General features: G+C 38.6%; 1 protein-coding gene across 2 annotated transcripts in view; it reads right to left on the reverse strand.

Annotated features, from left to right (window-relative positions):
• Window positions 1–24,650, reverse strand: part of SETD5 (SET domain containing 5) — a 44,618-nt gene that overhangs the window by 6,100 nt on the left and 13,868 nt on the right. For both annotated transcript variants that reach the window (XM_065884799.1, XM_065884800.1), the window contains 9 exons: window positions 24,396–24,505; window positions 23,247–23,496; window positions 22,789–22,872; window positions 21,769–22,026; window positions 20,761–21,081; window positions 20,101–20,343; window positions 14,813–14,942; window positions 6,792–7,036; window positions 1,292–1,762 (listed from right to left, as the gene is read on the reverse strand). In XM_065884799.1, the coding sequence (XP_065740871.1) occupies window positions 1,292–1,762; window positions 6,792–7,036; window positions 14,813–14,942; window positions 20,101–20,343; window positions 20,761–21,081; window positions 21,769–22,026; window positions 22,789–22,872; window positions 23,247–23,496; window positions 24,396–24,505 (2,112 nt within the window). The remainder of the gene's footprint in view (window positions 1–1,291; window positions 1,763–6,791; window positions 7,037–14,812; window positions 14,943–20,100; window positions 20,344–20,760; window positions 21,082–21,768; window positions 22,027–22,788; window positions 22,873–23,246; window positions 23,497–24,395; window positions 24,506–24,650) is intronic.

Raw genomic sequence — 24,650 nt, forward strand, 5'->3', positions numbered from 1 at the left:
AAACACAAATTAAGACAATTTTGTGTATGCATTTTCTATAGACAATCATGGAAAGGGGTTAATAATAAATTCTGTTAACGTATTTCACTGTAATGCAAATACAAAAAGCCACTAGGCTACATTTGAACAAGAGTACAACAGACATTTTGCAATTATGTGAGACTGTCACATACACACACAACATTAAACACCTCTAGCTCTGACCAGTAAATGGAAGTTGCTGTGACAACTCAAAATACTCCTATGCATTTCCAAATGCCCTTAGTTGAAAACCACTGACATAAAAAAAGCACACTTTTGGCTTTGTAATTTATAGACCAGGCATCACCTACAAGTCAAGCCCCAAACCAGATCTCTGCGACTTGGCCCTGCCCACCTCTGTATTCTCCTCCTGACTATCCCCACTATTCACCTGCCACCATAGCAACATTCAACTGCAACCACATCACATCCCTGCTGCCCACTCAATGGAGTGTCACAGTTACTTGTTCTGCTCTCTCTTCTGTAAGATCTTCACCCCCTCAATTTGTTGGCTGATTGATTCCTACTTCCTGTTTTGAGATCAGACAAATCAGTGACCTGTCACCTTGCACTCTACCAGCCCTCAAACTTGGCTATGAACCTCTTGTTTGTTCTCAAGTACCCTCCACATATCCGACTTGGTCAGATTTCCTGTTAAGTTGTTCTCATCACATCTGAACAACTCCTTTCTCATCATTAGTACAATTATCTGCTAAGCTCAGTCTGACTTGCTATAAGCTTCATTAGAGCGGAACCTAGGAGGCAATATAGCATGGTGGCAATAAGAGCATGCAATCTGGAATCAGACAGACCTGGGTAGTGTCCTGGCTCTTCCATATACTAGCTGTGTGACCATGGCAAGTTACTCAACTTGCCTTAGTTTCATCATCTACAAAATGGGAAATTACCCATCTTACAGGATTATTGTGAGGTTAAATGCATAAGAAGAGCTTAACAGTGCCTAGAACATGAAAAGTACTATATAAAGCATGTAAGTAGCATTATTCTTTTTCACTGCTTTATCCTTTGAACTGCCTAGCCACGTGTATGGCACATACATGGTAGGCATTTGAATTTGCTTAACATTTACAACACTCATCAAATTATATTAAAACAGTCTTTCACTAGACATGCCAAGAGACTGTCTTACTTATCTTCATTTTCCTCACACTGAGAACAGTGCTGAAAACACAGTGGTAACTCAGTAAATGTCTGTTGAATTATTCAGTTAAAGTTCTTCAAAAGAGCCTATAAAATGTGAAACACTTACCTTTTTCCTCTGTGGTGGGTTCTGGGGGGCAGATGGGACTCCCTCACAAGCCCTTTCACCACCAGGTGACACGGATCCACGAGAGAGGTCTTTCATAAAACCATGCTCATATCTGCTGGGAAACCCTTCTGCAGGGGAACAATAGCCCCCATCCAAATGTAAAGGCTTCCTATCCCCTACTAGGGGAGACCCTCGATACAATCCATCTGCTCGAGGCATAGCGTTCAATGGGGAGTAGGCATACATCAAGTTAAACTCTGTCCGAAATGTCTGGTCCGAGTTTCTCACAAGGGTCTGATGTCCATCTCCACTCCTGCTTGTAAAGCCAGTCTCAGAGGTGGGTCCAACAGAGGGATGAGGAGCCAGGTCAGAATGACCCGAGCTTATCAGGGAAGGTCTGTCAGCACAGCTGTTAGTGTTGGAGTCAAGGTAGCCTACTTTTGTCAAGTCCAGGTCTTTTCGGTGACAAAGCTGAAAGAATAAAAATCAACGGAGACATGGGGTAGAGGAGAAAGGAAAAAGTCAAAGGGCAGAAAAGAAGGGAAGTGAGGGGGCACAGGTGAATAAGAATAGGTAAGAGGGACGAAAGCAGAAGAGAGAAAGCCATTAACATCTGTAAAGGTCCCATGTAATACCAGTGTATACACGCCAGATTACCAAAGAATCCTGGCCTTCCCCAAATTGTTTTAAAGTCTTTCTGGAGGAGAATACTGGGAAAGTCAGAATTAGATAACTGGCCAAATGTGACTATTTTGCCTGCTTAGCCTTTCATCAGGTTTGCTGAGTCACCTTGCACTACATTCAGGGACTGGCAGTATAATTAGGGATTTACCTGAGCCCCATGGAGCCACAGAGGTGAGAATAGTGTCTTAAGATAACTGGCTTCTGGTGTTATTCATTTCTAAACTAATATTGATGGAAGGTGGGAGGAGGGAAAAGGGTGAAAGAAAGTAGAAAGTAGACGAAAAGTCAAGTATTTAAGTTACTGGTTCAGGAAAGAAGAATGGTATTAGTTAACGACATCAACCAACCAGTTCTTCACTCACTTTCACTATTAAGTATGTATTTCTCATAAAACTTTCTGGCCACTCAATTCTTCTTTTTGCATCCTCTAACGTATGTTAACATACCACAAGACCACTAATGCTCATCACTGCAGAGCATCTGAAATGCTGAAACGTACCAAAAATAAACCCATCTACTTGGTCATCATTACCTCCTAACATCAAGATTTTCTGCCACTGTGTCAGCTATAGCTAACTCTCTAGAAAGAATAGTACCAGAAATCCAGATGACACACCATGTCAGCCTCCAAATTATGCTATCTTAGAATCTTTAGCAACTGAGGGAGAGCTTTACACTCCTTACAAAATAGAGTAAAAAACACCCAGAAGACCTCTAGTACACTAGAATACAATCTTCTTCAGTTTCACATTGATCTATAAAATCCTACTGATTCAGAATTTGGTCACCTGTCACTGATTTTAGCACTAACTTTTTACTGGAAGGGTGTGGGGTTAACAGTTTAGTTAATTTCTGAAAGGTTATGAGAGACTATAACTTTCTCTTTAAGAGGAAAAAGGCTCCATGTGGATTCATGGAGTTAATCATTACTACGTTTGTCCAAATCTTTTAACAGTTAAGAAACTCTAGCACTAAAATCTGAATTTAACATCTCCATAGCAGTAGGATTTGATATTCTAAGAGATACCATTTGTACAGCAACCATTTCCCAAGCACTGCAGAATGGAGCCCTGAGTCACAGAAGCCATGGGCTGACTTAAGCTGAGAGGCATGACTCTTTCTAAAGAAGCTGCTTAATCTATCAACCAAAGCTCAGAACATCCAGTTAAACAGCTGTCAGATTAACCCGGGAATAAGGCATAAATCACTGCCTAACTTTTCCAATATAAGCTGCTCCTTTATCAGCCCAAGGTAATAAAGATCAAAAAACAGCTCCTACCAACTGTTGATATAACCTTCCTTATTTAACAAACACACTGTTAGACTTTCTTTAACAAGGTTCCCACCACATCTTCAGCTCCTTTAAACTTGATTTCTAGATTCTATTCTTTAAGAAAACTCTTCAGCCATACCCTTCCCCCCCACCCCCCCAAAACAACAAAAACAAACCCACCACACACACACACACACACACACACACACACACACACACACACACACACACACAAACTACTTCATTTTCCTCCATCTACATTGAGAGTTCTGAGTAACCACAGGCACACATGGGAAGATTCATTCAACTTACAGTGACCAATCGGCCACCCTCCAGCCCATCACCCCATTCACTCAGATCCCCCAGCCCTCCCCACACAGGCAGGAGCACACTCATGCACACTCACTCTCAGCCTCCAAGTGTGATTGAGATGGTGTGATAACTACCTCGGGTGACAGGGACTCGGGCCTATTCGCAGGGGAACTCTCAGGGGAGGATATGTTCTAGAGGAGGAAAAGCATCTTGTTATTCATCTACTCAAAGAAGCAAAACAAAACAAACAAAAAATAAAGCAAAAAAAAGCAAGCATAGATGGTTAGCCACAAACTTTGGGGGGTGGGGCAGGGAGAAGGGTAAGAAGGCACAAGGGAAATGTTCAAATGCAGAATTCATCTCGATGGACAGAATGACTTGTTAAAATGCTTCCTGGCGTCTTTGAAAGCATTTAAGGATAAACTGGTTATGTATCATGCTGTAAGTAAACATCTCAAGCAGATACCAAGAGTTAAATTGGTAAGATTTTACACTATTACAGTATATGTCTTTCTATGTTAGAAGAGATTTCCTACAGTACTTGTTATTGAGGGGCACCCTACCACTCATTCCTCATGCTTAGGGGCACGTTTTCTCTTCACCCCACACCCTATTCTGAATGTCACATTTCCTCAATTCTCCTGTGTGACTCAGGCCTGCCACCATTACCCAGGGAAACTGCTTAGCATGTTGGGGGCTGACAGGGCTAGGAAGATGGCCAGTTCCTCTTGAATGACAGTTGCAGAAGTTATGATTGATGGATTCTCTAGCTCATAGGCTAGATGGTTCTTAACATAATCCAACTGGATCTGACCACCCCCACTAAGGTTCTTCTGATATTAAAATCCACTGTACTTTGAGGAACAGAGGGAAAAAAGAAAAGAAAGAAAAAAAAATGGCAGATGTGTACACTTCCAGTCTCTGGTCCTAAACAGGGCTACCATTAGGACGGCTTTTGCATGAGGCAGCACTCCCGTATGAAACAGGAACTGGGCAGTAAGTTCAGATGGGAAGGTATGAAGGGTAAAAAGCAGAGAATGACAGTGGTAGCTGTGACAAGGATTCAGGGGCAAGGTAGGGGAGGGCCTCTAATATCACAGGCTCTGGACAGCTGTGGCCTGGGTGGCTGGCCCATCCTGGGGCAGGAAATGAGGCTGTTTTAGCAGAGCAGGGGTACTGGTGTTCACTTTATTTGGTGGGGTGGTAGTATGTGCGAGATGGATAGTGGGGTATGGCTCTCCAGGCAGGAAGACAAGGGAAGCGTTATTCTGCTGGAAAGGAGGGGTTCATTAAACTTGGCCTCCCAATGTTGCTTTCACTTTTTTTTTGATGCTTCCCTTTCCTTATGATCTTGCTTCTCTTCTACTACATGTCTTTTCAACTCATTCCCTTAGCATTTCTCACTTTCCTCCTTTCAAAAATATTCTTCGCCCAACCAAGCTGATCTTTACTTGTGACACCTTTCTGCTATTTCTCTGTGTCACCTTTCTGCTATTTCTCTGTGTCATAGTCTTGGATGGAAATAAGGCTCCCCACCTCCCCATACTAGAATATAGGAAAGAGTATAGCAATTAGAATGGTGATAAAGATGGTTGGGATGATGAAATCTGTTTTTTGAATTGATGAAAAAGGCCAAATTTTCTTAGTTAAATCATAAGACTAAAACAGTGAAAACATGCACTGAACTTTTTGAAAGGATCGGCTACTTAATGTATTATGTTTTCTTTCCCTCCTGGTATCCTAACATTATGCTTAGACTATGCATCACTAAAATGATCTCTGATTTAAAAAAATAGAAAATAAAAACACCTTACATTTGCATAGAATTTCAGTTATCCAAAACGCTGCAAGGGGTAGGAAATACACTGAGTGCTAAACCCGGCTGTTCTAGATGGCAACCCACCTTCTAATTTCACCTTTAATTATAATAAAACATTAATTATAATAAAGTATGAAATTCTACTCCTAGAATCTACTGCCTCCCAGTGAGAACGTCCTCTCACGAAATTTTACCATCAAACTTTGGCTGCTAAATGAAAAATCAACTACAATTAGATCCAAGTAAAGTTAGTAAGGCCCATATCAGCTGTTTTGCTATCTGACTAAAAAGAACGCCACAGGGAATTTGGTAAAGGGTAACTTCCCTAGAAATCAAATGTAACCAGAAGGTTCTGTTCGCCTTCTCAAAAAGGTTTGCTCCAAAAGTAAGTTAATATGGTCGAGTTTAGGTACAGAATACAGCTATCTCTTACTTTCAAGGTTGCTAAGTTTCCTCTTTCTGAGTTAGTCATTTAAAGGTTCAGGTCTTTTAAATCTCCATGCTCTCATAAAAACTGAATAGGTAGGATGGCACTGATTAGAACATTCACCTTTATCAAAGAACACATCTGGAAAAGTGCAAGGTAGGGTCAGAGCTGAGTGTTTAGTCATCAGAACAAATTTTTCTGAGAAGGAATAGATAGTGTCTGTTTAATTTAATTATAAATCAAAGCAACATGCGATAGATGAGTTTTTTTTTTTAACGCACGCACACGGATTCTATTCAGTAAAGCTGCCGTCACTCAAACTTGAATACTAAAGCAATTCAGAAGTAAGTTTTTGAAACAGCTGACCAGAGAGCGAGTGTAATAAATCCGGTTCTTATAAATGCATGTTGCTAGGCTCTTTCTACTTCTCATTCCTAACACATGAGAAGGAAAAGTAATCTGGGAATGAAAAAAACCCCTAAATTGCCATAAACCATACCTCAGTGCTTTCTAAATCTGTTTACTTAGGCACACGAGAATGCAAAATAACAGAATGCAAAATAACAGACACTTCACTTATTTAAAGGCCTAGAAATGGAGGCACAACCAATCAGTATAACCTGAGCTCTCAGGCAGGTGTCATTAATGGTTACTAAGCAGCTAGAGGCCTATTTTAACCAAGGTATACAGTAAAGATAAAGATCTAGCACGATTACCACCTAAAGTAATGGAGGTTGATGAATTGCATGCAAAAGATAAGATGAGTGTCACCTGTGGGAGCACTATTCCTATTTTGGGAAGTATGGGGACTGCCAAGATGAGAGGCTACCAGGTAATAGGTCACAATGACCCTGAGGTTTCCCATTCTCTTGCTAAGATGGGCGAAGAACATGGTAAAGAAACATTTGGAGTGATGTATTTGAAATGAGGAGGTGCAAATAATGATTTTCATATTCAGCACTCCCAACAACCAAACCCAAATCACCTCAAATTGCAGAGGAGTATTGCAGCGACTAGCAGTAGTAAGAGACGTGACTGGTGAGAACATGAGGCTGTATCCATTTCGACACTCCTCTTCTGGGTGAGATGGGCCAGGTGTGGTCAGCTGGGGGCTCTTTGAGCCTGGATTGGGAGGGGGTGGTGTGACTGGAGAAAGAGGCCGCAGTAACTTGGTAACATTCTGCTCCATCAGATAGCGAGATTTCCATTTCTTTAATGGGCTCAACAAGTCTGCGAAATACAAAGCTTGGATGAGAGGTCTGAAATTACATCCTCAAGGGCTGCTTCATAGTGAAGCCATTATTAATCTCTAGCCCACAATGGCTGGTAACTCCACTTTTGCCTCATCCCATTGTTATCTCCTGCAATCAAACCAAAAGCCCAAAGACTTTTTAATTGTCACACTTAAAGTAATTCTCAAAATTCTCTACCTCCCAGAAAATCACCAGATGAATTTGACCCTTCTGATAACTAATCCCTGGAGCTAATTTAATCTCTTGTAGTGGAAAATATAAATTTAGTTTTTTCACACTGAATTTCTGAACATCTCTAATCTGTGTCTCTTTGCTAAAATCACCCTCTACTGAATTGCCACGTCACCAGCTCAGTTTCAAGCTTTTATGTATTTTTGCCATTCTTTAGCAGCTCTTTATGTAATATTCTGTTTTAGTAGGAAAGAGTTACACATGATTTCTTGATCCTTGTTGAGCCCTTAGTTTTATAGTGCTTCAAAGTGTGAAATCATTTCTACAGAAACTTCTCCCAATCATTTTCAAAAAGTAGGGTGGTACTCTTTTTCTGATTGGAATATCCTACTTTCTACTGTACACTTCTTAGTTCCACTTAGAAAGGAAGTTAATATATTATAAATTTTACTGACCACTCAGGCCAATGCACCTGTCTCACTTTCTCAAAGGAAAAATCTATTTTTATTCGTTTACAGTTCAAAGCTATTCATTTACTAAATACCTACAATATGGAAACCACTGAACCAGGTAGGTGGGGGAAAATGGTTATCATGTATTCTATTTTAAATGAGTTTACAAATGTGTAAGAAAAAGAAAACTTATATAAAACGTGTAATATAAGTTTAAGAACCTCAACAGAGGTGATCATACTGCTATGTTAGTAAAAAAAAAAAAATATGCTTTTAAGTGCTTATTACACACCAGGCACTATACTACGTGCTTTATGTGAATTATCAGATGTAATTTGAGTAACTCTATAAACCCAGTACTATTATTATCCCCACTTTACAGATAAGGAATTTGATGTATAAAGAGAGAAAGACTAGGTCACCTGGTTCCCATCTACATTCTTAATCATTAGGTTAAATTATACCCCCAAGGCTTGGTGGAAGGAGTGACATTTACCCCAAGTCTTTGAGGAAAAGTTTTCGGACAGTAATCAGAGCTGTGCTTGAGAAAGATTCTCCTGGTAGCAATGGTTAGGATGAGAATGGACACTGGGAAACTATTTGGAGTTAATGAAGTAAACAGAAAGAGTTATGAGGCTTGAACTAGGGCAGTAAAGGTTGAAGCAGAGACAAGAAATAAAAGCAAAAAACACTGGAGATACATATTTCTCCTTTCATATATATAAAAATTAAAAAATTTTCCTAGATTAGAAGTGTATTTCTATTTTCCTTCTGTTCCAGATACTCATTTTTCTTTTCTCCTTTTGAAAAGTGCCTAGGTATAAACAAACATGTGATTCATGACTTATAGTTAGGTTTATATATTTTGAGAGTCTTAAACAGTGAATCTTTCAAAGGCTGCTATACTGCTAGGTCCAACGCTGTAACTACTAAAGGTAATTATGTAAGTGATAAAGTTGATTGTAGAAAAGTTATAAAGTTCAGATGAACTCTCCCACCCCCAAAATCAACTTAAAGGTCATTCATTTAAAATATATTTACTGAGTACTTATTATGATATATTCAACAAGAGATCTGACACCTGCCCTTATGAGGTTTATGGGCCAGTGGTAATCTGCATACTTTTTTCTATGAACGGCACTATATTTACAAAATTGTTTTTTTCAAGTTTCATTTTTCTTCTTTTTGCCATACACAGCTATCAAATTTCATGTGGTTAAACCTATCTTTTATGGTTTTTTACCTTTACTCAAATAATTCCCAAGGTTATCTAAACAAACACCCACATATTGAAACACATACATAACTTGAAATCATATCCACAAATTAATTCATTGTTAATATGCTGGTGTATTTTCATCTAGAACTCTTTCCTGACATGTCCTTACTCACCCTGTCTAAATCACACTGGACAATAACCTACTATTTTCAATCAGAAATACATAGTAAAAATCCTTCCATTACAATGACAAAAATGTTACAATTATATTTTAATTTTATTAATAGTCTTGGGCTATACAATGTTTTATATTTTTATTTAGTCAAATATATCAACCATTTCCTTTATTTTCTGCCTCTGATGTCATGTTTTTGTCACCCCCACCCCAAGACAATAAAAATACTGACCAATTTTCCCTTTATCTCCATATTTAATTTTTGAATTCAACTCAGAACATATAGTAGTTTGGGTACTAGTATGTTCTATCCTTTTCACACGCCAAATGGCTAGCATATTCTTCCAAGTTCTTTTGTAATTACAGAATAATCATATTTCTCTATTGATTTGAAATATGACATTTATCCGACTAGATACTGGGTTTAGTTCTGAATGTTATTCTGTACAATTCTTAGTAAAATTGTTTGGGCAATTCCAGTTATTCTACTCTAGCTCTCCAGAACATTTTGCCTATTCTAGCACACTTGTTCATGTCAATGAACTGTAGAAATCATTTGTCAACTATGCTGATACTGGGACTTCCCTGCAGTCCAGTGGTTGGGACTTTGCCTTCCAATGCAGAGGGTGCGGGTTCGATCCCTCGTCAGGGAGCTGGGATCCCACATGCCTCACGGCCAAAAAACCAAAACATAGAGCAGAAACAATATTGTAACAAATTCAATAAAGACTTTAGAAATGGTCCACATCAAAAAACAAACAACTTTAAAACAAACTAACAAACACTATGCTGATACTACCCCCTCCCCAAGGCTGACTGGGGTTGTATTAAATTCATGAGTAATTTGTCAAGAATTCTGAGCACCGTGGCACGATCTTTTAGCTACTCATGCCTTCATTTATATTCCTCCTCCTCATTATTATTATTATTTTGGCTCCGCTGCGCAGCTTGTGTGGGATCTTATTTCCCTGACTAGGTATTGAACCCAGGCCCTCAGCTGTGAGAGTGTGGAGTTCTAACCACTGGACCGCCAAGGAATTCCGTATATTCCTCTTCATTATAGATCTGCCACATTTCTAATTAGGTTTATTCTCCAGTGTTCACTATCTTCTGTTACCACTGTGAACTGGATGTATTTCTCCCTGTGTATTACCTAAATGTTATTGCTAACATGTAAGAAAATGTTTACATATTTTTGTACCCAGCTACCCTATTGATCTCTACCAGTTTTTCAGTTAATTCTCTTGGCTTTTCCAGGTAGAGCAGCATATTATTTGTATACAATGGCAACAAATACATCCTCTTTACCAAAACTTTTATCTCATAGATTTTCTTTTTGGTAATCAGTTTGGGTAACAATTCTAGATGTTGTTATATAAGAATGGTAATACTGGGATAAGTTGATAACCAATTTAAAAGTTTAATCTAACTAGTTTTCACCAGGAAACATAACTGGCAACTGTTTTCAGATAGATGTAAAATAAAAAATCATTCAGTATGTTATTAGATTTATCATTAAATTCACAGTTACTGTGCTATTACTCCCCCTTCTCCATTTGGCTGGCTAATAAATTATATGAATAAAATTTCAAATAGTGAACCAACCACGTTTACATTCCACGGAAAAATTTTATTTCATCATAATATACTATTCTTTTAATATTCTTACAGATTCAAGATTCAGATCAGTGAAATCTAATTCAAAAGTAGTACTGTGCTATTTTTTGGAGGTTAATTTGATAAAGTAGAGTAAAAAATTTAATGCTACTCTATAGTATTCCACCAAAAGTATGTGTAATAGAAGATAAACCACAAATTCTAACATTTCTTTATTTGTTGAAACCCAGGTTGTTTTTATCCTGCATGTGTTTGCAATTATTAATAATTCCATGACTAACACTTTGTATAAAAATTTTGGTCCACACCTATTTCTACAGAACAAGTACCTAGAACAACAACTACCAGGTTAAGGAATGAATTTTTAAAATGCATGACAGGGACTTCCCTGGTTGTGCAGTGGTTAAGAATCCACCTGCCAATGCAGGGGACACAGGTTTGAGCCCTGGTCAGGGAAGATCCCACATGCCGTGGAGCAACTAAACCTGTGCGCCACAACTACTGAGCCTGCGCTCTAGAGCCCGGGAGCCACAACTACTGAGTCCACACGCCTAGAGCCTGTGCTCTGCAACAAGAGAAGCCACCGCAATGAGAAACCACGCACTGCAAGAGTAGCTCCCACTTGCCGCAACTAGAGAAAAGCCTGTGCACAGCAACAAAGATCCAATGCAGCCAAAAAAAAAAAGTAACCTAAAAAAATAAAATGCATGATAAATCTTACCAAATTGCTAGTAGGGGTATTACTTCCCTGTCATATATATATATATATATATATATGTATATATATATATACATTTTTTTTTTGCGGTACGCGGGCCTCTCACTGTTGTAGCCTCTCCCGTTGCAGAGCACAGGCTCCGGATGCGCAGGCTCAGCGGCCATGGCTCATGGGCCCAGCCGCTCCGCGGCATGTGGGATCTTCCCGGACCGGGACACGAACCCGTGTCCCCTGCATCGGCAGGCGGACTCTCAACCGCTGCGCCACCAGGGAAGCCCTTTCCTGTCATTTTTGTTGCAAATCTTTTCTCCCAATATTTTTGTCCTCTATTAATTCAGAGAACTAAGGACATAGAAACATTGTTTATTTAACTTTAATTTAAAAACATGGGGGCTTCCCTGGTGGCGCGGCGGTTGAGAGTCCGCCTGCCAATGCAGGGTTCATGGGTTCGTGAACCGGTCCGGGAAATCCCACATGCGTGGAGCGGCTAGGCCCGTGAGCCATGGCCGCTGAGCCTGCCCGTCCGGAGCCTGTGCTCCACAACGGGAGAGGCCACAACAGTGAGAGGCCTGCGTACCGCAAAAACAAAAACAAAACCCCAAACACTGAATGCACATAGAATTTACTTTGGCAAAGATCTAAGTCTTTCTCATCCCCCATGCAAGTAAAAATTCCAGAATAATTTACCAAATCTTTCACTTACATAAGGCCTGCTTCTGGCTATTCTGTTCCACATATACATCCATTATTGCACCTGTACTAATTACCAGCTTCTAGATTCATAATAGAAGTTAGTTTTACACTTCTAGGTAAAGTACTTCTTTGTCATTCCTTTTTCAATTTTTTCTTATTTTCATGTTTGCTTTTTATGATAAACTTCCAAGATCATTTAATCAAACCCCCAAACAAACTAGTTTGATGGAAACTATCTGAAGCCAGGAAAGAAACTGACTCATTATATTTCTTCTTTCCATTAATCAGTATGGGAGTTCCCTTCATTTCCTCAAGACTTAAAAAAATATTTCTCAGTAATGATTTGCTTTACATGTCCCCACCATTATTCCTAGGCAATTTCTCAGTTCTGTTAAGTTTGGCAATGAAAAATTTTTCTTCATTTTCTTGGTACATAAATGGTATTAATTTTTGCATATCCAGCAGTTTTGTTGAACTCCTGTTAATTTTTTCAAATGATTGTCTAGGCTCTCCTAGATAGATATCCACATCATTTACAAATAATGAACATTATGTCCTCCCCTGCCTGAAGAGTAATACCATTTATCTCCATAAACTTTAGCTTCTAGGAACTTAGAATCTTTAATGTATCCTAGTATATGACTAATTTCTGTAAATGTTCCATAGATGTTCGACAAGAAATCTGTAGATAATGACAATAATAATTCCTATTAAGGGTCTGATACGGTAATTTATGTACCTTAATTTAATCTCATATTACCTCTACAAAGCAGATATTACTATACCCATTTCACAGATGAGGCTCAGAGATAACTTTATAACTTGCCCAACATCATATAGTTAGTAAAGGGTAGAGATGGTCTTCAAACTCAGGTCTGTTGGATTCTTTCTACTACACCAATCTGTATCCCTTTTTGTTTTTTTTTCCCTTTCTTAATATTTTCTTGATCTTTTTGAGAGGAAAAAACAAAACCAAAGAAACCAAATAAAAATAATTCCTCAGGATTTACACTAACTTGTAGCAATATAGCAAGTCACTCATTTGAGTATTGCTTGTTTTTTTTTTTTTTTTTTTTTTTTTGCGGTACGTGGGCCTGTCACTGTTGTGGCCTCTCCCGTTGCGGAGCACAGGCTCCGGACACGCAGGCTCAGCAGCCATGGCTCACGGGCACAGCCGCTCCGCGGCATGTGGGATCTTCCTGGACCGGGGCACGAACCCGTGTCCCCTGCATCGGCAGGCGGACTCGTAACCACTGCGCCACCAGGGAAGCCCTGCTTGGTTGTAATTAAATATTTTCCTGTTTACGTTGTTCCTGAAGGGCAAGGTGTGTCCTCTGAATGTTTCTCACTGCTAGAGACTAGAGAAGTTCAATAAAGGTTGGTGACTAACAGTCCTAATTCCATTCCAACCAGGGCACATAATAACAAAGGCAACTTTCCCTATGAGTCTTTGCCAGTCAGGACATGAATTGCTAATACAGCCTCCCTTTCCCATCCTCAAATACACACACACACACACACACACAGACCATACACATACATATGTGTGTATACTAGATAGAAGATTTCAGTTAAGTTATACTCTCACCGTACTGTAAAAGCTGCCAATAAATTGATAATATTGACGGAAATCTTTTACCAGCATTTCTTTATGTTAACCTGGTTTGAGTAAATCTCCCTAATATTTGGTGAAGAGAATAAGATATTTTAAATACATGGTATCATTTATCTTCCAGATGTTCTACACTGGGATCTTATTATCCTGAGGTTACACATGCGATAACTTACAAGGTATAATCCAATCTAGGGATAGAAAAACAAAGTCAATAATTTTTAAAAAATCTGTTTTTAGCAGCCTATGTTCCCCCCAAATACAGTATTACACAAAGTTTTAATATAAAGCAGATATTCCTAGTACAAATCTCTTTATTTAATTCAAGTTCATGTTTACTCAGACAATAAACAGAAACAAAGAAGTGGTTTTTATGAAAATCGGAAATATTACTATGTGACTTTTAGCATCTTATTTATTTTGGTATTTTGTTTTGATTGCATAATATTCACAGAATTGATTTAGAGGTAAATAAACTAAGAGGAATCACACAGAACTTTTCAATTAAAGTAATACTGGCCAAGAGAAACCGGTAATAAGACTATCCCAAAATAAGTTAAGTTGGTATCAAGTCCATACACCAGTGCTTTCAACTGCAATTCAATTAAAACCCCTGCAAGAGTCACTGGAAAACCAGTGGGCCAGATGATTTTACATGACCCTCCAGTTTGAAAACAACCAATTCATAATAATTTCTCATTTACTTCACTCATCCCCTGCCCCTTCAACCGAGTCCCACCCAACTCAATCACCTACGATTTTGACTCTTTCCTGAATAGTGCCCCGCATCTTTCTTGCTTATTTCCCCTCTTATAAATATGGATATAGATTTCCTAAACTTACTACTTTAAATGTATCTAACCTTTTTTTAACCATTTCTGCTGTTATCTGTACACTGTCTAGTTCCTTCTTTGTCGTCCTGGGAATACTGATCCCTGACTTGAGATCTCTCTCTTCCTCTGTAAAGACAGATGTAAAGTAACTATTTAGAGAACAATGCTATTTCTTTTTTTTTTGTATCAGACTTTTTTGAAATTTTTTATGTAGACCCAAAATAATCATTGCTCATGTATTCAGAAAGGTCTGCCACACATACCTGCATTGTCTTTGCAGATACTAGAAGAATTACTATTCTCATTACTTTGGTATAGGTGCTGAGTTCTAGTCTCTTGGGGTACAGATGATGTCTGGGTCATCCCTTCTTCCAAGGCTTGCTTTATCCAGCGCTATAATGGGAAAAGAACCAGGGAATTATCAATAATCATTTAAAACTATTTAGGTCACCTATTTTAAATGCATTAACCAGGTCATTACATATCAATTGGTGAGAGATGCAATACAATGTATTCATTCGGGTCCACAGTCAAGTAGTTTTTGTCTTATGTTTCAGCATTCTAGGATAGTGCCCCATCAATTCCTTTTATGGGGCATAACTGAGAAAACCTGGATTACACATAATGAAGTCCCACAAAAAAGCCCAAACCAATTAAAAAAAAAAGATTACTATTTAACTTTTCATATTGCTTAGAATGGGATAAATGGGAAAAGATAAGGAAGAAATCTTAGCATTTATTTAAGAGAGACTCTGATCACACAGGATGAAACTAGCACATAAAGTAAGTGCATAGAAGGAAGATAAAAGATCTCTTAAGAGTTGTCTGCCCTGTGTTGGGCATATCTGAATAATCGAAAAGATTCACAAGAAAACTTTGGATGAGGATAAAGAGCTCTTCACTACAAGTACCGAAATGCTTCCAGAAAGTCTACTCTCAGAATATCCTCTGAGTTTTCCCTCCTTGTTAAGTAGTTTGGTTAAATTATGCATGAATAATACAAATCATCACCTGAATAAATGACCTTCTGCAGAAATCAAAAAGGCAAAAAAAAGTAAAAAAGAGCTCTCTAATCAGTCATTTTTTGTTGTGAATAACGGAATCTAAAATGATGGAAATAGATTTTTGTCAGAAAGTAAGTCTGCAGAGATTAGCGTAATAAGATTATGCATCCTGTGGAAGAGAAAATTTCTTACCTGTAATTGTGTTCTCTTAAGATACACAGTTGTAGGTTGCTCACCACTCTGTGGCTCTCTTGCCCTGACATAAGACAGATCGAATTTTGATAAACATCAATTTCTGAGTCAGACCCTATCCCAAATAGGAAGAGCAAAGGTGATTATAACTTTACACCTTTAGAAAACCAATATTACAGGTAAGTAAATATTCTCTTTACCAAAGAGAGAAATTCTAATAGATTTACCCTCTTAGAAACTTAGGAAATAATGTGAGGAAACCAGACCATGTGGTCTGCCAAATGAAAGCAAGAATAAAATTATGAACATGAGGGGGTAAAGAGTGAGTAAGTACCTAAGAAAGACAGCTCATCATCTATTGAATCACATCAGCATTTTAGGATTTGATCAGGTCTCTGAAAAGCCCAAACAAGACCAAAAATGAACTAACTCTCCTACATACAGAATACTGATATAAAGATGAAAACTGTCAGAACCATAGCTCCTTACAAAGAAGAGACCTCAGACGTTATCTTGTCTTAATGCACTCATTATACAGATGGGGAAAATAAGGCCAGGAGGCCAAAAAGAGTAAAAATCCTTTGTTATAGATACCTTATTACATACAAGTTTTTCATCAGAGCAGATGACAGGACTCATTTGGGGTCACTGTGCTTTCTTCCTAGAGAAGTCAATTTCTTATATTTCCAGTGTCAAATAGATGCACCCATAAAAGAACTTACACTCTGGATCTGATGACTACAAAAAGGGAAAGTAAAACCAGGACAAGGTCATTCTAAGGAATACGATGCTGCTTTGGTTAGCTTAAGGTCGAACACAGCAACATGATCAAACCCATTCCTCCCTGGCCCTATATGTACGTCTACACAATATTTCAGGGCCTGTAAAGAAGGAACATGAACAGCTATTTGTATCTAACAAATCCCAATCACCCCTACAGATAATAAATTAACTTTAGACAACCCCTCTCCCCAAGTTCTAGCTACAGTTATTAAGGTCAAAAGAACATTTCTCCCTTCCCTGAAAGTCTGTGTTGAAGAGATTTTTAGGAAGCTCAGAGATGGGCAACAGAAATGTCTTAAAGGGTCTCATTACGATGGGGAAAGAGAAAGGAATTAATTTGGGTTTTAGGGTCCAAAGATCTGGATTGAAACTTGGCTGTGTCTCTTACTAGACGCCTAACTCTGGGCCAGTTACTGAACGCTTCTGAGCCAAAGCTTCTGGATCTGTAAATTGGAGCAATAATCCCAGCCTCACAGGGTTATCATGAATGGTGAGACAGTGTGTGTGAAGAAAGCCTGTAGCACAGTACTGGGCACACATGTTCAGTGAGGACTAGTTCAACTGAATTTCAGTGCTATGTACAGAGATATACAGATTAACAACACTCCAGTGCACATCATGAAATATCAATGCAAAACACAGTGTTTCATTTTCAGCCTGAATGGGAAACCAAATGCCCACACATATTATGCCTACAAGATAAGTTTAGAGATTTAGAGAGAGCAAGGAGGGATACTACCGAAAGGCGTCTTAGCCAGTCATAAATGCTTCCATTCTAAAATAACAAGTGAAGTAAAATCCAACAAAAGACATGCTATAACATGCTAGTTAAGAACTGTGAATCGATTTAATATAGAAACTACAGAGACATCATAAAACATTCTGCCAAATACTCTAAGAATCTGGGTGCAAATATACCCATGCAGCTTTTTACTGTTTTAAACTTATGAAGCTTTTACCTCCTTTAATCAGAAATGAAAGAGTAAGCCTATTAAGAATGTACACTGTTCTAACTAATCCCATGGAGGATGGTTGTTTTCATCTGTTTAAATTATATTCTTCTCTGAGGGATTTTCAGAAATTTATTACAATTTTGTTTTATCATGGAAATCTTCTTAGGTCCTGTACTATATGAGTACTTTCTAACCAATCTAAAAAATCTTCTCCTTCCCCATCTAGGATAAAGCTGAGTTCAATTTCTATAAGGCCCAATTTCATTAATTTTGTCCCATAAAAAGTTACAGTCTTGTTGTGTAATATAATCTTGATACACTAACAGCAACTATTAAATCTGTGATTAAAACTTAATTTTAAAAGACCCAATTTAAGTAAGATAATTTGATATATAAGTCAGCATACATAGCCTTGGTCTTCCCAAAGACCAATGACACAAATAGATAAAAGTGCCTGAGCAGAGCCTGTATAAAACAAGACTAAGGATGGTCAGATACATGCGGAGAATGTAACACAGACATGAGTTAAGTATTTCTAACTGTTGCCAATGGAGACACAAAGATGAGATACAGATATAAGTCCTAAACCATAACCAGGTAAAAAGAGCTCTAAGAAATGGATTTTCTATCAGATTTGAAGTTATATTTCTACAGGTTTTCGACTTTCACAGAACTCTGCTACTTGGAAAAAAGCAAGATGGGAATAGAAAGATTATAACCCAGCATCACAATGATCAAGGCAGTATTTTAAGAGGCTAGTCCATACTATTTACAATTCAGACTTCACTATTACTCTGTATTAATAATTGTTCACCCTTCTTAAAGGACCAAAATAAGAAATTCTATTATCTGACTTGGTAAGATGCTTCAGTAGTTAACATCCTAGGAAATCTAGTACTGTGTCTAGCCAAAGACAGAACAAAAGGAAAAAGTCTATTTCATATATATAGTAAGCCATCTCTTGACTTGTTCCTCCAAACTAAAGACCATATTTACAGCTTCTCTAATTGTTCAATACTACTCTGAAAATGTAGTTAAAGATTCTGAGCTGTTACTCTTAATGAGGGACTGAGCTAAATGTAACAGGAAGATTAGTTTTGCATGCCATACCACAGTTAATGCCCTTCTCCAATTATTACAGAATTAGGCTAATCATAATGGTCATTAAATGGCAAATACTTTTTTTTTCCTTCTTAGATAATTTCTAAGATCCAGGATAAGTAACTTGGTATAATAAAAGATCCCCAGAGACCCAACTTTCCTTTATCACTTAGGCAAATTTCTACTCTTATTTTCTTCTTAAGAAAGTTGTCACTGTTTTCACTTCTGACACGTGAAAGTTATGTTAGTCCATCATCCACAAACACTTCTGGCAAAGATCTCATAGTCAAATTTCTCTTTAGGAGTTGTTGTACTTGGTAATTTCCCCTAAATAAACCAGTAAGTGACTCAAACACTTAGGTAAGATTAGGAAAAGACTTTCTTCAGTGTATGCTGCTCATTCAGTGGTAGTACCCTTCCTTTGTGTGCAGATCCCTGCTGCCCTCCTCCCCTCCATATCCCACACCACTTTGGCTCATCTTTTATGCCCCCTCCCCCCAAGAAATAGTATCTGCTCTTTGGGAAAAGAGAAAAGCTTTAAGTTTGGAGGAGTCAGGGAAGACCTGCCTGGAGTTGGAGACTTCATCACATCAAATAATCTATATGCAGCATCCTCATGTACGTGATGCCAGTGGAGGAGGGCAATGGCAGACACTGAGGAAGGCAGCCTGAATCCAGATCTGAGGATAAGAGAAAAGGGTGTTCCAGGGAACAGACTCTACCTCAAAAGAAGACCAAATGAAAGGGTGTCCTATACTTCTAGAAACACGAAAATGACATTATAGGTCTGAGGGAGTGATCTATTCTTGAGAGACACCTTTGGAAAATATGCAGGGCTTCTGGGAACTAAGAAAGAGCATTCCAAAAACAAACAGCCATCAAATACTACTGTCACTAGATCCAAAAACAATATATAACTAGAGAAGAGCGAGAGAGAGGCAGAGAGAGAGAGAGAGAGAGAGAGAGAGAGAGAGAGAAATTTTATAGTGGGTTCCATAATCACTAGGGAATAAACAGTCCAACTTGTCATTTGATCAAGGAAAAGGAATTATGTCAATTGTAAACAGGACTTTTCCTCTACTCTCAGTCAAATGATAACAGTGACTGAATTAACGCAAAACACAATTCAATCATTCTTTAACTTGTGCAACAGTGCTCTAGAGTACCTGGGGCCCAATCTCACACAATAATCACAAATGGACATGTTAACCAATATCACAGGAGCACACACAGAACACCCCTCCCTACCCAGTCACCAACTGCTATGTGCTCTCAACTCAGTAACCTCAAGGGCTCTCAGAAAAGACAACATTGAATACTCACAAACTGAGCACCAAAAATGTAGTATACATCCCACCTTAGTCTCACTGACTCTTGATGCATCAGTATTTGTGGTTGAACAACTAACTCATTATAAACTCATACGGGCAGAGTGTGGCTATCTAGAGAACATGTTAGATATGTCACCAGTACTGGAATCCTAGCTTAAAAGAAAAAACTGCGTAAACACAGACATACCTTTTTACAGGAGCTGAACATGCCATCAGGCAGAAGCGGCCTTCGACGCCTCTCAGGGATAAAGGGTGAGCCAAAGCGAATGTAGTGTTTGGGGGTGGTGCAAATTAACGGGGAATGGATAAGACCGGGTAACATGTTCAGGGTCGTTGCCAGTACAGTTGGGTCCGTGGTGATACGTAAAGGGCACTCAACAGGGCACTCTTGCTTCTCTGCTTTGTCATTCAACCACTCTGTAACTAGATACTAAGTTAAAAAAGAGACCATCAGTTGATGCTGCAGATGCAAAAGCCAGAGGAAGCAGTGTAGCTCACAAACACAAACCTCATCTAGAAACTAGACAGAGGTAGATATAGCAGCTGCAGAGAGTATGAATCGCACATTCAGAGCACAAGGGTATCTTCTTTCACCCTCTCCATGAGCACTATGGAAGGAATGATTTCAGCTCAGCAATTTAAACTCTGCCTAAAAAGTATGCGAACAGAAGTAAGGCAGCAGGAAGACCTCAGCCCTACGTGTCTAAGCATTTTATCTAAAACTTTCAATCTAATAATTCTTAGATTTTTTTTTTTTTTTTTCCCCCTGGGGATTACAGGTCCTTTCACTTTACTAAGCCACAGCTTTCGGCACACTACACTTAACGAAGATGTACTTGTAACTTACCTTTTTGGTTTTGGGGTATTTAGATGCAGCACGGTTGACATGGGATCCAGTAACTGACACCACAGTTGGGTCAGACCCTGTTAATTGCCTGTTTTCTCCTGAACTGTCTACATTTCCAGCTTCAGTAGGAGTTACTGAGCTGTTATTTCCCCCCTCTTCCAAGGCAGCTTGTGATAACTCTGCCTGCTGTGCAATGGCCTGCTTCTGACGCTTTAGTCTTTGGGCTGAACTGGTCCGGTACCGAGAAATTCGACTCTTCGGTCGGGGCCTAGAAGGCTTTGCTGGAGGTGGTTTGGGGACTGGTTTTTCGGCAGCAACATCCTATAACAATAGCAAAGTTAACTGCTTACCAGAAATTTCTTATCAGCAAACATTCTATCCAGTTTCCTATTCACTTTAAGCACTCTGAATGTTTACTGGTGAAAAAAGTGAGCATTTAAAAACAATAATCTCAAATGTAATCCTTGTAAAATTTATACATTTAAATCAGCTAAAAAGGCTACAGGAAGATGTCTCAGTTATTTCTTTTTCTAATAAGTATTTATAAAATAGGTCTAAAGTCAGCTGAAAGTAGCCACCTAATTTTAGGTTCTTAGCAGGGAAGGTAATTCTTCCTTTGTCTCTTTCCCCAGATACTAAGGTTTTAGCTTAAGGCTTAGAATCTATGGCTAAGGTAGGAAAAGGAACGAAGAATTAATTCTGAGAATCCTATGAAAGGTCAGGTACATGACAGTGCTACACAGAAAGCCAAAGAGAAACCACATGATTTTTATGAGCTCACCACCAACAATATCTGGCAGAAATTGTAGAAAGTCCCATTCTAGTCTGAGAGTATCTAGTCATTCAAATTCTGTCTCCTTGAATCCCACGAATCAGCTGACTGAAAAGAGTCTTACTTACTGCCAAATAAGGCAAAGCTGAAAATGCTGACATTAACCATTCCAAAAGCTAGGTAACTGATATTAGCAAAAGAAAGACCGACTAAGACCTGGAGGCTTTTCATCTTACCCCTGCTTGGGAAGACCTCCGGGTGTTCACTCCAACACTCTGTGGGTTGCTTGGGATGGCAATGTTTGAAGCAGGGTTGCTAACTTCAGATTCAGGGGCTTCAGTTTTTGTCTCCTCTCCCACAGGAGTCTCTGAGGTGGTGGTAGTAATCTCTATGTCAGAGTTGCTCTGTTCCAAGGGCTGATCCCGCCGCTTCTTTCTTTTTTCTAAGTTTTCAAAAGCATGCATGATGGCTTCAACCTTCCTATCTTCCCGGGTCTAGAAAGAAATAACATTAGCATAGAAGGAAGCCTCAACCAGGAGAAGGGAACAGCTTTTCAGAAGTATTATTAATGGAAATTGATAGACATTTATGAAAAATACTAATAAGATAATATATATATCTTTGAGAACATAAGATAAAAACTAAAAATTTTTCATCTTAAATGTTGCAAAGAGTTGTAAAGAAAGGCAAGGTCAAACCCAAGCTTTTCAAAAAGGGTCAGCTATTTTGAAACTTTTTAATACAAAAGAAAAATAGCTATCAAAACCAATTTTTCTCTGTATTTTCAGAGTTCAAAAAAAAAAAAAAGTCAAGCAGATTTTCTTAAACAGCTTCTCAGGGACAGAAATAAACATGACTGATTTCAGCCATAAAGCAGAATTTTTGAATCCATATGACTGAATGTTTTGTTTGTTTTTTAAATGTCAAAATTCACACAAACAAACTTAGGAAATTCCTAAGTTAGAGTAAGTAGCCTAAGGATATTTTGTTCCATTAAGACAGTTTTTTGGAAATCAAACCGTTAGTAAGAAACCTCTTAAAACCATCATCTGGTAACAGTCACTAGAGAACTACGTGTATCTGTGTAAAAAATCATAATAAAATCTACTTTATAGAAAAAGCCCACACTGTGACCTAGAGGTGATGGCATAGTAACTTACTGAAGAAATGAGATGATGTAAATTCAGAAGACAAGGGTTTACATGCTATAGGTAACATGAGTCAGCAGGAACAAAAAGACATTAGAAGGTACTCACCCTCTTGCTATGAGCTGAGTTCTCCTGGTCATCTGTAATCTCTTCTTTCTCTTCTTCTGCTTTTTCTTCTGGATTGTCTATTGCCTTTAAGACAGAGTAAATACTCAGCTGTATTCTTAAGCTCTAAGAAAACTCAATCCCTGTTTTTTGGCTCGTAGCTTAAAACTCTCTAGAAACAATTTCTAGTGCTTTATAGTGTTACTCATGTGGGGCTACATAGTAAACACAGATGATAAATCTCATTCACTGGACTGAAACCTGATAAGTATCTGAAAGGATGTTCTTGACATTGTAAAAAATAATAAAAAGATAATGAATGAAAGCACACCCACCTTGATATGAAGGTTATTAAGTGTTAATATAGATTCCCTACATAAAACAACATGTGGCAACCTGGGATCCTCTTCATCTGAAGAGGATCAACACCAAAGCAACAGCCTCTGACCAGGGGAGATTACCTCATGGTCACTGGATACAATTACTTTCTCAGGAATTTGCTCTGGCTGCTGGTTGTTTTCCTCTTCTGGAGCCTCATTCTGCTGCTCCATCTCTAGCTCTTTCCGTCGTGCTTTTCTACGTCTTGTCTCTGCTCCGATGGTGGGCAGGCTTGGAGGAGGTGGAAGTGGCGGTTCTGCAGCACTGGGATTCCTCTTCTGTATAGGGCAATTCCGGTTCCCCTTGTGACATGCACAGTCCACTTTATAATTACTGCTCCAAAGAAACAATCAAAAGTGCCTGTTTCAGTACCCCTGAATATCAGTTATATTACCCATTCATTCTCTTGAAATATTAGTATAGTAATTTACTCTAGCTTCATCTTTGAACAAGGTAAATAGTCATTAAGAAAGTCCGATAAATACTTTCAACATTCTGTGTTTCTCTATATAACCCCAACGCTTCCCCTATATATGGTCAGTGGAAAGGAAATGAAGTCCCCACTAAATTCAATTCTCCCAACTGTCTACGCTATTTAGTGAATCAGTGACAGACTCTGCAGTGGCCGTACCCTTCTCCATGTCCTCACTTTTATATACTGATTCCCTACTTATTATTAATACCTTTTCTTCTTGCACCTGTGCCCAAACATCAATTGCCACATAACCCCTGTTTGCCTGAAAGGACCAAGGGAGAAAAGCATCCATTTTACAAAACCCATCACATAATCACCTATGATTTGCCATCTGTTTTTCTGCATTGCCATATACAGCTACATTACACGGCTTGAGTGGATGGAGCAAAGCTTTAAATTATCATTCTATATGATCCCTGGTACAAGTGCTGTGTGCATAACAATAAATGCTACTACAATTTCTACGAGTGTTTCATACATACACTTTTTGTTATGCTTGCTACATAGAGGCAGAGGCCAAAACACCCTTGGTTAGAAGACTGGTAAGCAGTATCACACTATGTAGCTGTGTCTTAAAAAAACACCCTCAGTCTGTCTTTCCCTCCACAATTTCTAGGCAGAAAATGCATTACTCATGGAAAGATTAGGTTTAAAAAAAAAAAAAGAAGCAAATGGCAAGGCACAAAAGCAGACTGAACAGAATAGCTTAATCTGTAAGACAAGCAATTCATGTTAGGAAAGGTTGTGGAAATCTTACCAGTTACTGTACTCATAGTCAAATGCTATGGTGACCTCAGCATCCTTGGTGATGGCAGACACAGCATAGATACAGAGGTGAATCATCCCATCTGCAATCATGTGTCGCACCTGTGTGAACAAGGCTTACGGTTATGATTTATCAAAAAGACCAGGAACTCTCCGTAAGAGGGAAAAAACCCTTTACCAAAATGATATCTCCTCACTTAGACTTAATGGTAGTCTGTCATTTAACTCCATCATTTCATTTGAAACT

The sequence above is a fragment of the Phocoena phocoena genome, chromosome 10, assembly GCF_963924675.1.
Source record: "Phocoena phocoena chromosome 10, mPhoPho1.1, whole genome shotgun sequence".
NCBI lineage: Eukaryota > Metazoa > Chordata > Mammalia > Artiodactyla > Phocoenidae > Phocoena > Phocoena phocoena.